This window comes from Carcharhinus amblyrhynchos, chromosome X, assembly GCF_965287045.1.
Source record: "Carcharhinus amblyrhynchos chromosome X, sCarAmb.v2.hapA, whole genome shotgun sequence".
Classification (NCBI taxonomy): Eukaryota; Metazoa; Chordata; class Chondrichthyes; order Carcharhiniformes; family Carcharhinidae; genus Carcharhinus; species Carcharhinus amblyrhynchos.
The window spans coordinates 3,961,575-3,978,037 of record NC_137359.1 but is presented as its reverse complement, the minus strand read 5'-3'; the positions used below and the strand labels follow the sequence as shown (position 1 = coordinate 3,978,037).

The following is a 16,463-nucleotide window of genomic DNA, read 5'->3' as shown; positions in this document are numbered from 1 at the left end:
GGAATAGGTTACTGAGTAAAATATTTTAAAATAAGAGACTGTTAAAGAGAAGTGATTCTCGGACCGAGTGATTGTCAGGTTTAATTAAAAGAAGAGTGATAGTTTAATGAAGTTTATTCAACACCTTATAATCCACTCTTTTAAAACTCGCAGATAATTAAATAATTCTGTTCACAACAAAGCTTCATCGCAAATGAAACTGCAAAACTTTCATGTTTTGAGACATCGGATATTGTGCCGTTCATACAACAGTAAGCAATTGAAATAAAAACACAAAAGAACATAAGAAATAGGAGCAGGAGTAGACCAGCTGGCCCATCGAGCCTGCCCCACCGTTCAATAAGATGATGGCTGATCTGATAGTGGTGCAGTTCCACTTACCCGCCTGTTCCCCATAACCCTTCATCCCTTTATTGGTCAGAAATCTATCTCCCTGTGACTTAAACACATTCAACGAGGTAGCCTCCACTGCTTCAATGGGCAGAGAATTCCAAAGATTCATATTATTCCTATTGTTGCTTTGCTTTTGTGTGTAATTGGTGAAGTTGTTGCTGACGTTTTTTTCCATACGTGTTAAGGATAAGCCACCTTCAGCTGTTTGGTCTCCACATCAATCAGCAGGGTTGACCAATTGCACCCAAGCTCTGGACTGTGCAGCACAGGCAGTCAAAGTTATTGAACTGATGGCAATGCAGGAGGAAGTAACCCCACACGCTGAGCGCACTGAACTCCCAATTCAGAATGTGGGAAGGCTGCAGACCGCGTCTGATGCCAAAGAGGCTCAATGGGAGTGCTGACAACTCGCCCAAAATAGGCGGATTTCCATTTGGGAAGAGGGAAGTAACCCAGTGCGATATATGGACATTAATGGTGTTACAGCGCGGAGCACAATTGCCCCACAGCGACAAGATGCTGGCTCATTTCAGCCTTGGGTAACTGTCTGTGTAGAGTTTGCACATCCTCCCCGTGTCTGCAGGGGTTTCCTCCAGGTGCCCCTGTTTCCCCCCCACCTCCCCCGACTCAGATGATGAGTAGTTTAGGTGGATTAGCCATGGTACGTTGCCCCTGAATTTTGCTGTGTGCAGAGGTGAGGTTGATGATGATATGGGAGGGGGGCGTCCTGGGTGAAATGCTTTTCTGAGGATTTGGTGCACGCCTGTTACTCTGAATGAACGTAGAACATAGAACACTACAGCACAAACAGGCCCTTCGGCCCACAAGTTGCACCGATCACATCTGTACCTACGAAGCCATAGACCTATCTATAAACTCCAATCCCATTAGATCCCATTTACTCATCCAGAAGTCTTTTAAAAGACCCCAGCGAGTTCACCTCCACCACGACCGACGGCAGCTGATTCCATTAACTCACCACCCTCTGAGTGAAAAACGTACCCCTCACATCTCCTCTGTACTTGCTTCTCTGCAACTTAAACCTGTGTCCTCTCATACCGACCATTTCAGCCCTGGGAAACAGCCTCTCAGAATCCACCCTATCTATTCCACTCAACATTTTATAAACCCCTATCAGGTCACCTCTTAACCTTTGTCTCTCCAGGGAGAAGAGTCCCAGCTCCCTCAGCGTACCTTCATAAGGCATGCCTCCCAATCCAGGCGACATCCTTGTAAATCTGCTCTGCACCCTCTCAACAGCTTCCACATCCTTCGTGTAGTGAGGCGACCAGAACTGCGCACAGTTCTCCAAGTGGGGTCTGACAAGGGTCTTATAAAGTTGCAGCATTACCTCCCGACACCTAAACTCAATCCCTCGATTAATGAAGGCCAGTACGTTTGTGAAGGAGAGCAACATTTTTTCTCAATGTAAACCGCCTGTAAAATAACGTTGCAACCTATTGAAGACCCATTGTAAAATATCTGAAACGCTTCCAGTTCTGTAGTGAAACATGTCAGAATGTTCCTCGATGGATATTTAGAACCTGAGTGTTATTGCTTTTTATGTGATGGTCATTTTGGAATGTTTGTAACCTTCTCACAAATTTATCAGGAAGGGATGTCCTTTGAATTAACTTAATTAAATGTAAATTGTACTAGATAACGTCTCGCAAGAGCGTTTTCTCGTTCCTCTCGATCACTAATGCTGTGGCATGTCACAACAACATTACTTCCCCTCAGAACCTGATGCTTTAGACTGTTTAATGTTCTGTTGCTTCATTCAAAAGTTGGCCCTTGTTTGCGGCACTCTATTGCCGTTTTAATGTGAATACCGTGACACGGATATTTGATGACATGAAACATGCGGAGAATGCAATATGTTATCTGACACAATGTGCTTCGATGACAAAAAACACATTTAGTTTTTGATTTATTTGTTTGTTTTTCGGTATCTGGGATCTTTCTATGAATTTATTCCTGGGAGAAAGCAGACTCAGCTCCACTTACCCGCCCACTCACCCTAACCCTTAGCACCCTCACTGTTCAAAAAAGTTACCTACCCCTGCCCTAAAGCAAAACATTCAACGAGGTAGCCTCACTGGGCAGGGGGATTCCACAGATTCACAGCCCTTTGTGTGAAGAAGTTCCTCCTCAACTCAGTCCTAAATCTGCTCCTCCTTATTTTGAGGTCATGCCCCCTAGTTCTTCCACCAACATCCCCCCCCCCCCCACACCCAACCGTGGAAACAACTTTCCTGCTTCTACCTTATCTGTTCCCTTCGTAATTTTGCGTGTTTCAGTAAGATCTCCCCCTCATTCTTCAGAATTCCAGTAAGTATAGCCCCAGTCTATCAATCCCTTCTCATCAGCCAACCCTCTCAACTCCGGAATCAACTGAGTGAATCTCCTCTGCACCCCCTCCAGTGCCAGTATATCCTTTCTCAAGTAAGGAGACCAAAACTGCACACAATAACTCCAGGTGTGGCCTCACCAGCACCTAATACAGCTGCAATATATCCTCACTGTTTTTAAGCTCTCTCTCTCTGTATGTGTGTGTCTCTCTCTCTCTACGTGTGTGTCTCTATCTTCGTGTGTGTGTGTCTCCCTCCCTCTGCGTGTGTATGTGTCTCTCTCTGCGTGTGTGTCTCTCTCTGCGTATGTGTCTCTCTCTGTGCGTGTGTCTCTCTATCTCTCTACGTGCGCGCGTGTGTGTGTGTGTGTGTGTGTCTCTCTTTCTGTGTGTGTGTGTGTGCCTCTCTGTGCGTGTGTGTCTCTCTCTCTGTGCATCTGTGTCTGTGTGTGTGTCTCTCTCTGTGCATCTGTGTCTCTATGTGTGCGTCTCTCTCTGGAAACACTGTGTGTTAATATACATGACAATAATACATCAGATCGAATCAAAAGAACAATGTGTTGTCTCAATGGGGAATAAAAACTCTGGAAAGCTGCAGCATGAAGGGATTTGTGGTCTATTTGCACCAAACGCAGCAGCAGAAGACAATCAGGAAGGTGATTTGAATATTGATCCTTATTTCAAAGGAGCTGGATAATAAGAGTGAGGAAGTCTGGCTGCAATTGGACGTTGACTGGTAGCCCACATCTGGAATAATGTGAACAATGTTTGTCTCCTGATTTAAGAATCTATATAATTTGACTGGTGACAGTTCAGAACAAAAGAACAGTGAGAACATAAGGGATAGGAGAGAGGAGGAGGCCATCTAGCCCTTCCAGCCTGTCCCACCATTCAACAAGATCAGTGAAGGTTCACTGGAATTATCCCCAGTATGGAGGGACTGTGTCATAAAGAAAGGTTAGCAGGTTGGGACTTTCCTCACTGGAATTCGGAGAATGAGAAGCGATCTGATGGAAACATATTGGATTCTCAAGGGGCGTGACATGGGAAATGCTGAGAGGATGTTTCCCCGCTCAGGAGCAAGTGTAGGGTCAGAGGGTCGGGTCTCAGAATCACACATAATCCATTGCTGCCATTATCGAAAGGATATGATTAAACTGGAAAGAGTGCAGAAAAGATTTACCAGGATGCTACCAGGCCTTGATGGATTCAGTTATAAGGAAAGGCTGGATAGACTGGGACATTTTTTTCTCTGGAGCGTAGGAGGCTGAGGGGTGATTTTATAGAGATCTATAAAATAATGAAAGGCACAGATCAGCTAGATAGTCAATATCTTTTCCCAAAGGTAGGGGAGTCTAAAACCAGAGGGTATAGGTTTAAGGTGAGAGGGGAGAGATACAAAAGTGTCCACAGGGGCATTTTTTATTCACACAGAGAGTGGTGAGTGTCTGGAACAAGCTGCCAGAGGGTATAGTGGAGACGGGTACAATTTTGCCTTTTAAAAAGCATTTAGTTAATTCCATGGGTACGATGGGTATCGAGGGATATGGGCCAAATGTGGGGAGTTGGGACCAGCTTAGAGATTTTAAAAAAAGGGCAGCATGGACAAGTTGGGCCGAAGGGCCTGTTTCCATGCTGTAAACCTCTTTGACTCTATGACTCGATGTGTCAGTTGGCATCACTGGGTCAGTCAGCTGACCTCACAGGGTCAGTGAGTCGGCCTCGCTCTGTCAGTCGGTCAGCCTTAGTCGGGCAGTCAACCCACCTGACCAGGTCAGTCTGGCTGGGTCAGTCAGTCGGCATCGCTTGGCCAATATGTTGGCCTGTCTGGTTCAGTCAGTTGGCTGACCCTGTCCGTCTGGTCAGCTTTGCTTGTTCAGACATTGGCCCTCGATCACTCGGTCAGTTTCCCATCACTGGGTCACTCCCTTGGTCTCGCTCAGTCAGTCAGTCACCTCACTCAGTCGGCCCCACTCTGTCGGTGAGTCAGCCTCACTCGGTCACTCAGTTGGTTTCACTCATTCCTTCAGTTGGCCTCAATTGGCCAGCCAGTCACTCTGGCTGGCTCAGTCAGTGAGTAGGGCCTCGCCCTGTCAGACTCTCAACCTTGGCCAGTCACTCACCCAGCCTCACTGGGTCAATCAGTCGGCCTCGCTCGTTCAGCCCCTCGGCCCCACTCGCTCACTCATTTGGCCTCATTTGGACAGTCGGTTGGCCTCGCCCGGCCCGTCCTTCACTCAGTCAGCCTCACTCGGTCACTCAGTCAGCTGCACTCAGTCAGTTGGCCACACTCAGTGATTCCCTCAGCCTCCCTCGTCCATCCAGATTGTCTCACTCAGTCAGACCTCATTGTTCAGTCAGTCGGCCCTGCTCGCTCAGTCAGCCAGCATTTCTCCCTCACTCATTTGGCCGGAATTGGTCAGTCAGCCTCGCTCGGTCAGTCAGTCGGCCTTGCTGTGTCAGTCGTAGAAATCATAGAATCCCTACCGTGCAGAAAGAGGCCATTCGGCCCATTGAGTCTGCACTGACCACAATCCCACCCAGGTCCTATCCCCATATCACGACATGTTTTACCCACTAATCCCTCTAACCTACACATCTCAGGTCATTAAGGGACAATTTATCATGGCCAATCCACCCTAACCTACACATCTTTGGACACTAAGGGGCAATTTAGCATGGCCAATCCACCCTAACCTACACATCTTTGGACACTAAGGGACAATTTGTCATGGCCAATCCACCCTAACCCACACATCTTTGGACACTAAGGGACAATTTAGCATGGGCAGTTCACCTAACCCACACATCTTTGGACACTAAGGACAATTTAGCATGGCCAATCCACCGAACCCACACATCTTTGGACACTAAGGGACAATTTAGCATGGCCAATCAACCTAACCTACACATCTTTGGACACGAAGAAACAATTTAGTATGGCCAATCCATCCTAACTTACACATCTTTGGAGATTAAGGGACAACTTAGCATGGCCAATCCACTGAACCCACACATCTTTGGACGCTCAGTGACAATTTATCATGGCCAATACACCGAGTGTACACATCTTTGCACACTAAGTGACAAGTTACCATGGCCAATCCACCGAACCCACACATCTTTGGACACTAAGTGACAATTTATAATGGCCAATCTACCCTAGCCAATACATCTTTGGACAATAAGGGGCAATTTAACATGGCCAATCCACCTGACCAGTACATCTTTGGACAATAAGGGGCAATTTTTCATGGGCAATCCACCCTAACCTGCACATCTTTGGACACTAAGGGGCAAATTAGCATGGCCAATCCCCCTAACCTGCACACCTTTGGACACTAAGTGGCCAGTTGGCATGGCCAATCGACCTAACCACTCACCTTTTGTACTGCGGGAGGAAACCGGAGTGCCCGGAGGAAACCCATGCAGACACGAGGAGAATGTGCAAACTCCTCACAGACAGTGACCCAAGGCGGGATTCGACCCTCAGCCCCTCGAGCTGTGAAGCAGCAGTGCTAACCCACTGTGCTACCGTGCCAACCATGAGTCATTGGGTCTCCCTTGTTGAGGCAGTCACCCTCACTCAGTCAATCAGACAGCCTCACTTGGTCAGTCTGTGGCCCTTCGCTCAGTCAGTTAGTCGGCCTTGCTTGGTCAGTCAGCCAGACAGACAGACATGCTCAGTCAGCCAGTCGACCCCACTCAGTCAGCCTGTTGGCCTCGCATGGCATGTCACTCAGCTTCACTCGGCCAATCGGTTGGCTTCACTCAGTCAGCCTCACTCAGTCAGTCGTCATCGTGCATTCCGTCAGTCAGCCTCGGAATGTCCGTCACCCGGCCTCGTTCCTTCAGTCGGTCAGGCTCACACGGTCAGTCAGTTGGTCTCACTCTGTCAGTCAGTCGGCCATACTTGGTCAGCCAGTGGGCCTTGGTCAGTCAGTCAGAAGGCCTCGCCAAGTCAGTTGGCTTCACTCAGTTGGCCTCGATCAGCGTTGCTGGATCAGTCAGTGAGCCTCGTTCCCTCAGTCAGTGAGACCCGGTTAGTCAGTGGGTCACACTCACACATTCAAACAGTCGCTCTCCCTCGGTCAGTCAGTCAGCCTCACTCAGTCATTTAGAAGGCTTTATTTGCTGAGTCAGTTGGCCTCACTCGGTCAGTCAGTCAATTTCTGTCACGTTTGATACAACAGCCATAATCATAGACCAGTGTAGCCACAAGTTGGAGAGCAGATCAGCTTTGCCATGTATCCTGTGTCCAATCAATGTGAGGGTGGTTTATGAGTTTGGGTGGTTTGAGTGCCCAATCAGAAGAAAGAGAGAGAAGCCTTGTATACAGGGTTTCCCATCAGGGTTTAATGAATTGAATAATTGCTGAACAGGGAAATTTCAGCACATTTTTCAACTGCTGCCTGAACTGAGTCTGTGTCACGGCATAAATCCCAGTGTTTGTACAACAACTCAGGAGCTGCAGCATGAAACCCAATTCCATAACAAAAGGATCTAACCAGACAGACTTATACCCCAAATAATACATCCTGCTCCATATTGAATATAACATAAATATTGACCATAACATGATGAAATTGGCTGAGATAGCAAACAGTAAAATTATGCATTTCCTTCGACTCTCCATCTCTGGGTCTCTGGAGTTCTCCCATCTGTTGTGAGCCCGGAGTCTCCTGCGGGCTCTGCTGCTCACTAAAATGTGTCTGACGGTGAGAACATTGAGCAGCAAAATCAGGACAAATGGGAGACACGGGTTTAGGGTGTTGTGGAGGAACTGGATTGCTGACCAAGCTGGAGAGAAAAAAACTGCCCACGTGTAATTACAAAACCAGGGGTCGTTCCCCAGCAAATATTCACCTAACAACATAAAATACCAGTAAATGTTCTTTAAACAGCTCAAGACAGTCACTGTTCCCAGAACCACAGCCGCCGATTTCTCGCTGCAATATTTACTTTTCAGCTTGGGGCAGCAAATGGCCACAAATCGATCAAAGGTGAAAGTGACAGTGAACCAGACAGAACAGTCAGTGGCGGAATAAAGCAGGACGGCGTGGATATTACACACGAGCATGGACTTCAGGTAATAAAATTGTTCATCAAAGACAATGGGAATGTGTCTCATTAACAAGTCGAGGATAACGACCAGTAGATCCCCCACTGACATGGCCACCAGGTAACGAGTGACACACTTGGAGAGACCGCAGTTTCTGGTCCTCAGGGTCACAATTGTGATTATGTTCACTGTGAGCAAGAGAAATTAAGAATGAAATTATACATTAGCCAGGGAAGCAATTATCTGTTTGAGTGAGGTAAGGACAGACTCTTATACACACACGTACACACGCACAGAAACACACACACACACACACACACCTGCCCACACACACACACACACACACACACACACACACACACACACACATACACTATAACTTATATTGAGACACAGAGACACATAAACACGTTCACACCCATGCTCACACAAACTCAGACACCCTCACACAGACACACAAACTAACACTGATACTATAACTCACAAACAGGTATGGACAGACAGATACGGCCGCACACAAACACGTTCACACACATTATCACACTGACACTCTCACACACTTACCACGGACAGTATTAGTGAGAGGCAACATGGTTTTGTGAAGGGGAGGCCGTGTCTCACCAACTTGATCGAGTTTTTCGAGTAGCGACGAAGATGGTTGATGAGGGTAGGGCAGTGGATGTTGCCTACATGGACTTCAGTAAGGACTTTGACAAGAACACTCATGGCAGATTGGCGCAGAAGGTGAAGTCGCTTGGGATCAGAGGTGATACAAAACTGGCTCGGTCAAAGAAGACAGAAGGTAGCAGTGGAAGGGTACTGTTCTGAATGGAGGGCTATGACAAGTGGTGTTCCTCAGGGATCAGTGCTGGGCCCTTTGCTGTTTGTAACATATAATATATATAAATTGTAATACATATGATAATAATTGTAATGATCCAATTGTAATAATAATAATTGTAATATATATAAATTGTAATATATATATAAATGATTTAGAGGAAAATTTAACTGGATAAATTAGTCAGTTTGCAAACGACAGAAAGGTTGGTGGATTTGCGGATAGTGATGAGGACCATCAGAGGATACAGCTGTATATAGATCAGTTGGAGACGTGGGTGGAGAGAAGGCGTTCAATCCGAACAAATGTTAGGTGATGCATTTTGGAAGGTCTAATACAGGTAGGAAATATACAGGAAATGGTAGAACTCTTAAGATATTGATAGGCAAAAGGATCTGTGTGTACAGGTACACAGGTCACTGTAGAAAGTAGTCAAGAAGGCATACGGCATATTTGCCTACCTTGACCAAGGCATTAAGTTTAATAATTGGCAAGTCATGTTGTAGCTTTATAGAACCTTAGTTAGGCCACACTTGGAGTAGAGTGTTCAATTCTGGTCACCACACTACCAGTAGGATTGGAGGTTTTGGAGAGTGTGCAGAAAAGATTTACCAGGATGGTGCCCTGGTATGGAGGGCATTGGCTCTGAGGAGAGATTGGAGGAACTTGGTTTGTTCTGACGAGAACGATGGATATTGAGGGGCGCCCTGATAGAAGTCTACAAGATCATGGGAGGCATGGACAGAGCGGATAGTCAGAAGATTTTTTTGCCCCCAGGGAGGAAGAATCAATTACTCGGGGGCACAGGTTTCAGGTGCGAGGGGCAATGTTTGATGGAGATATACGAGGTAGATTTTTCACAGGGAGAGTAATGGGTGCCTGGAACACGTTGCCGGGGGACAGAGTGGGAGCGTATACCGGAGAGACTTTTAAGGAGTGTCTTGACACGTCCATGAATAGGATGGGAATAGAGGGATATGGTCCCTGGAACAGTCGGGGTTTTTTAGTTAAGTTGGGCAACATGATCCGTGCAGGCTTGGAGGGTCAAAGGCCCTTTTCCTCTGCTATAATTTTTGTTGTTTGTTCTTTATTACTTCTCCATCATGACCACTGATATTTCTCTGTAATACACCCTCCGTCATTGCTCCCCCATCAGGGCCCAAAACATTACTCCCCCATCAGGACAGCTGGAATGATTCCCCCATCAGGACTCCCGAAATTATTCTAGCGTCAGGATCCCAGTCATTACATCTCTATCAGGACCCCAGTCATTACATCCCCATCAGGATCCCAGTCATTACATCCCCATCAGGACCCCAGTCATTACATCCCCATCAGGACCCCGGTCATTACATCCCCATCAGGAAACCAGTCGTTACATCCCCATCAGGATCCCAGTCATTACATCCCCATCAGGACCCCAGTCATTACATCCCCATCAGGCTCCCAGTCATTACATCCCCATCAGGATCCCAGTCATTACATCCCCATCAGGATCCCAGTCATTACATCCCCATCAGGATCCCAGTCATTACATCCCCATCAGGACCCCAGTCATTACATCCCCATCAGGACCCCAGTCATTACATCCCCATCAGGCTCCCAGTCATTACATCCCCATCAGGCTCCCAGTCATTACATCCCCATCAGGATCCCGGTCATTACATCCCCATCAGGACCCCAGTCATTACATCCCCATCAGGATCCCGGTCATTACATCCCCATCAGGACCCCAGTCATTACATCCCCATCAGGATCCCAGCCATTACACCTCTATCAGACCCCAGTCATTACATCCCCATCAGGACCCCAGTCATTACATCCCCATCAGGACCCCAGTCATTACATCCCCATCAGGATCCCAGTCAAATTATTCTCCAATCAGGACTCACAAGATTATTCCCCCATAAGGATCCAGACATTAGTCCCGATATGGAGCCCTGACAATAGTCCCCCCATCACGACCCCCAACTTTACCCCTCCATCAGGACCCCAGAGATTAACACACATCCGTTCGAATGCCCCACTCCAGGCAAACTACTGGAGTCTGTGGCTGGGAACAGGGAATGGGAGTGGAACTGAATACAATAAAATCCATCCTCCCAATAATTTAATAACAAGATGAGGAATGGAATGAAAGATGGATTTTCAATACAATAGCTGACATAGAGACTGACTGGGGAAGCAAATAGGAGCAAAGACGAGCAAATGGAACACCAGATACACTGAAACATTCATCAGTAGGGTTCGTGACTGAATAAAGATATTCTAAAGAAACAATAACTAAGGCCAAGTGCGTAAGACCAGTAATAAAATTAAACAGGGTGAATTGAATTAATAACTGGACAGAGAAACTTACCAGGGACACCAACAATAGCCAAGATTGGGTAGTAAACCCCTTGAATAACCCAAAGAATACATTCGATACGAGATACTAATGATATCCGATCCAGAGAAAGCCAGTAAAAACCCTCGGTTAAACCCCTGTCAATTATTGAAATATTCCTGTCTATTGTTCCCAGTTTCTGATCCATTGCTGCAAAGTTCCAATCCGTTGTTTGCAGATTCTGATCTTTTTCTCCCTCTGTCTGCGGTCGCTGATTCTACTAGTGACGGATTTGACCGTCCCAGTAACTGTGTGGGATAACATATTGAATGGAATCACTTATTAATAGACGAGGGAAACCCTCCAGTGACAGGAAGCGGATCCACGGAGACTGACATTAATCACAGTCGCTGAACAAACAGCTTTAGTTAACGTCTTTCAATCCAACCACTTTCTATCTGACAAAAGGTGTGGAATATTTGAACAGTCTGGGTGATGGTGAGGGTGAGGATTGGTGCCATGCCCAGCTGTCTGCTCAAATTTGACTCTGTCAGTGCAGAGAACATCTTCATTTTCCTGGGGATGTTTTTGTCGTTCATGAGTCTCTCCTCTTAGTTACAGTATCAGGTTCCAGCTCAATCCAATAATCCTCAAACCAGGAGGCAGCCCTCTGATACCTGTTTCAGAACACAGTGAGTGCAGAGATATTGATGACATTGACATTAGGCGAGACTGAGTCACTGAGCAGTATGTTGGTTGGAGTTCAGAAGAATGAGGGTGATCTCTTGTGGCCAGCCCAGGGCAACACCCTGGTGAATCACCTCTACACGCTTTCTACTCCAACCACATCCTTCCTACCGTGCGCTGACCAGACTGTAGAGAGTACTCCAGCTCTGATCAAAACAGCATTTCACACAAAAACCTATAAACTTCTAACAAGCCAAGACAGGGTCAAAGCAAGAAGGATGTTCGCTATGGTTCTGTTTCTGATGCACAATGTTTGTAGAGGGGTGTATTATGTATCTGTCATTGTCTGGATGTGTGTGAATGCATGATTCACCCCTCATATGGACTTGCATATTGTATGTGAAAATCCTGCTCTATCTCTGGCACAGTATATGAGTGTCACTCTTATCGTTCATCAATCAGTCTTTGATCAATTCTGTGAGTGCATGATTCACTCTTACCAGCTCTGCATCTGGTACAATGTGTGAGTATGAGATTTATTGTGTGTCTGTCAGACCATAACACTGTGATTATTCAGTCCGCATTGTTCTGTCTGGGGCACAGTCTGAGTGTAGAACCGGTTTGGATGTGAAAGCCTCTGACAAGATGTGTGAATATATTCATCACTTGCTATCGTTGTGTCTTTGATACTTTTATCACCGATTTCTGACAAACAAATCAAAGGAGACTCAGAACAGGCCAGGAACACTTTCCTTTTTAAGCATATGCAGGGAGAACAGCTCTTCAGAGATTCCGCTGCAGCAGGCTCTGCATCTTTGAGTGAAGCCCACCTCCCCCCTGCACCCCCCACCCCACCCCGATAATTATATCATGCTGCACACGCACACGGGAGTGAAATTTCCATCTTAAGAGCATCCAAAGCAGGCATTCGTCTCAATTAACGTTGTCTCTGTTATAAATACTTCCAGATTAACTTGCTCTGCCCGTGACCGCTTGTGTCTGTCTCCAGATCTTTCGTTAACAACACAAAAAGTGTTGCCTTGTACTGTTCCTGCAGTTTGGAAGTTCTGTTGAATGTGAGGTGTTAACCTTTGTAATAGAAAGAGAAGGTGACTTTTGGGAACAAGGTAATGTAATCATGTTCTATTATTTTCTTATTAATTATTCATTCTCAAACCTCACTATGCAATCATATTAAACCTCAGACTTTGTTACTTTTATTCCTCACAACCCATTTATTTGACTGGATTATTCACTATATATCTCTCAGTGTCTGCCCATATCCATGAGTGCATGATTCACTCTGTATTGCCCCGAGTCAGCAACACTGTTTGAATGGGGAATACTTTTCTGAAGATACTCCGGACTCTGTGAGAGAGACTTTATTGTCCGTCCTCTGGTGCACAATGTCAAAATGTGATTCATGATGGTATCCATAATCATCCGCTAATGTATTTGTGTTCATTATTCATGATGCATTGCTTTACCTGCTATAAACTGCCTGTGTGGGATTATTGGTGTACACTCACACACACACACACACACACACACACACACACACAGACACACAGACACACAGACACAGACACACACACACACTTTGACACACACACTCACACACACACACTTTTACACAGACACACATGCACACACTTTCACACACACACACACACACACACACACGCACACAGACCCCTCACACACGCATTCACAAACAAATGCACAGATCCTGCTCATTCTCTTTGTCTCTCACACAATCATACACATAATCACACAAGCAACCACAGACACACATAAATCCCCACACATACAGACATACCCACATGATCAATCTCACACATCCAAACACACACAGAGGAGCACGAACACATAAGCACATTCACCACGAACGACACACACACACACACACACACACACACACACACACACACACACACACACACACACACACACACACACAGACTCATACACTCATTCACAGACACAGAATCAGATGCACACACTCACATGCACATACATACACACTCACAAACACACATCCAAGCAAGCGTGCACACACATAAACACAGACTCGTGAACATACAGATTCACACACACACACACACAAACATGGACTAATACGCACACCACACCCACACCCACACGTCTCTCTCCCAGTTTAAGCCTGTCTATCAGATGGAGGGTCAGTGTCAGCTGGAGTCTGTGCATTTGTTTCCACAGTAAAGTATGATTTGCTATTGTTTGATGAGATGATGAGTTTGCTTCTGCTGCACAGTGTGAATTTTCGGAGGAGTTGCGTTGTTTAAAAATGTGTTCTCAATTTAGGGAGACGCATTAGATTTAGGGGTGGAATCATCTGATTGGGATTTTAACTATTTCCAGATATTTGATTCATTGATTTTTTTTTTCAATTTATGGTCAGCTGTATTAAAATGTTCAGATGTGAGGATGCAGGTTGATCCCAGACTGCAGTAGAAACATGCTAACAATTAGAGCTTAATTACTGAATGGTCGCAGTCAAGGGCCAGATATCAGTGCAACAATCTGAAATGTAATGATGTGATTCATGGTTTTTTTGAGTGGACAGCATATCATTGGTTAGAACATAGAACAGAGAACACTACAGCACAAACAGGCCCTTCGGCCCACGAGTTGCGCCGAACACATCAACACCTACCAATCTATAGACCTATCTATAACCCCCAATCCCATAAAACCCCATATACTCATCCAGAAGTCTTTTAAAAGATCCCAGCGATTTCGCCTCCACCACCACTGACGGCAGCCGATTCTATTCACTCACCACCCTCTGAGTGAAAAACTTACCCCTGTCATCACTTCTGTACTTTCCTCCCCGCACCTTAAATCTGTGTCCTCTCGTAGTGACCATTTCAACCCGGGGAAATAGCCTTTGAGAATCCACCCTATCTATTCCTCTCAACATTTTAAAAACTTCTATCAGGTCGCCTCTCAACCTTCGTCTCTCCAGGGAGAAGAGTCCCAGCTCCCTCAACCAAACTTCATAAGGCATGCCTCCCAGTCCAGGCAACATCCTTGTAAATCTCCTCTGTACCCTTTCAATAGCTTCTACGTCTTTCCTATAGTGAGGCGACCAGAACTGCGCACAATACTCCACATGAGGCCTGACAAGGGTCTTATAAAGTTCCAGCATTACCTCCCGACTCCTAAACTCAATCCCTCGATTAATGAAGGCCAGTACACCATACGCCTTCTTGACCACCTCCTCCACCTGCGAGGCCGATTTAAGAGTCCTGTGGACCCGGACCCCAAGATCCCTCTGCTCTTCAACACTACTAAGACTCTTGCCCTTGATAGTGTACTCGTTCATCCCGTTGGTTCTGCCAAAATGGACCACCACACATTTATCCGCGTTGAAGTCCATCTGCCACTTCTCCGCCCAGTCCTGCATCCTATTTATGTCCTGCTGCAACTTCTGACATCCTTCCAGACCATCCACAACACCACCGACCTTTGTGTCATCAGCGAACTTACTAACCCATCCCTCCACTTCCTCATCCAGGTCATTTATGAAAATGACAAACAGCAAGGGTCCTAGAACAGATCCCTGGGGCACTCCACTGGTGACTGACCTCCATTCAGAAAAAGACCCATCCACAACCACTCTCTGCCTTCTGCAGGCAAGCCAGTTCTGGATCCACAAGGCCAAAGCCCCTTGGATCCCATGCCCTCTCACTTTCTCAAGAAGTCTTGCATGGGGGACCTTATCAAACGCCTTGCTGAAGTCCATGTACACCATGTCCACGGCACTTCCTTCGTCAATGTGTTCAGTCACATTATCGAAGAACTCAACTAGGCTCGTAAGGCACGACCTGCCCTTGACAAAACCATGCTGACTATTTCTGATCATGTCAAACCTCTACAAATGCTCGTAAATCTTGTCCCTCAGAAGCCTCTCCATCAGCTCACCAACCACTGAGGTCAGACTCACCGGTCGGTAATTTCCCGGGCTATCTCTGTTCCCTTTCTTGAAAATAGGAACTACATCCGCAATCCTCCAATCTTCCAGAACCTCTCCCTTCTCCATTGACGACGCAAAGATCATCACCAGGGGCTCTGCAATCACTTCCCTCGCCTCCCACAGTATCCTGGGGTACATCCCATCTGGTCCCGGCGGCTTATCTATCTTGTTATCTATCTTGTTATCTTATCTATCTTATCAGGCGACGGTGCAGAGGGACCTCGGGGTCCTTGTGCATGAGTCGCAAAAACCCAGCTTGCAGGTGCAGCAGGTGGTCAGGAAGGCGAATGGGATGCTGGCCTTCATAGCGAGGGGGATTGAATATAAAAGTAGGGAGGTCATGCTGCAGCTGTATAGGGCATTGGTGAGGCCGCAGCTGGAGTACTGTGTGCAGTTTTGGGCGCCGCACCTGCGCAAGGATATTTTGGCCCTGGAGGGAGTGCAGAGGAGGTTCACTGGGCTGATACCGCAGTTGAGGGGATTGAGCTATGAGGAGAGGCTGAATAAACTAGGCTTGTACTCGTTAGAGTTTAGAAGAATGAGGGGAGATCTCATTGAGACGTATAAGATGATGAATGGGATGGATAGGATAGAGGTGGAGAGACTCTTCCCGCTCAAAAAAGACAGTAGGACTAGGGGGCACAGCCTCAAGATAAAGGGGAGGCGGTTTAGAACGGAGTTGAGGAGGAACTTCTTCACTCAAAGGGTGGTGAATCTCTGGAATTCTCTGCCCGTTGAAGTGGTGGAGGCTGCCTCGCTAAATATTTTTAAGAAGCGGGTTGATGGGTTCTTGATAAGAGAGGG

General features: G+C 46.5%; 1 protein-coding gene across 1 annotated transcript; it reads right to left on the bottom strand.

The window, feature by feature from the left end:
* Window positions 1–7,091: 7,091 nt before the first annotated feature.
* LOC145361909 (putative G-protein coupled receptor 139) lies at window positions 7,092–11,180 on the bottom strand. Its single transcript, XM_080217895.1, has 2 exons — window positions 11,006–11,180; window positions 7,092–7,993 (listed from the first exon to the last, which is right to left on the bottom strand). Exons 1-2 carry the CDS (start codon window positions 11,178–11,180, stop codon window positions 7,092–7,094), a joined length of 1,077 nt encoding a protein of 358 aa, XP_080074021.1.
* Window positions 11,181–16,463: the final 5,283 nt, after the last annotated feature.

Excerpts from the sequence above, each read along its gene's own strand:
- LOC145361909 (XM_080217895.1), bottom strand. The coding sequence starts at position 11,180 with ATGGATCAGAAACTGGGAACAATAGACAGGAATATTTCAATAATTGAC. Across the intron at positions 7,994-11,005 it reads GGCTATTGTTGGTGTCCCTG|TGAACATAATCACAATTGTG; the intron begins GTAAGTTTCTCT and ends TCTTGCTCACAG.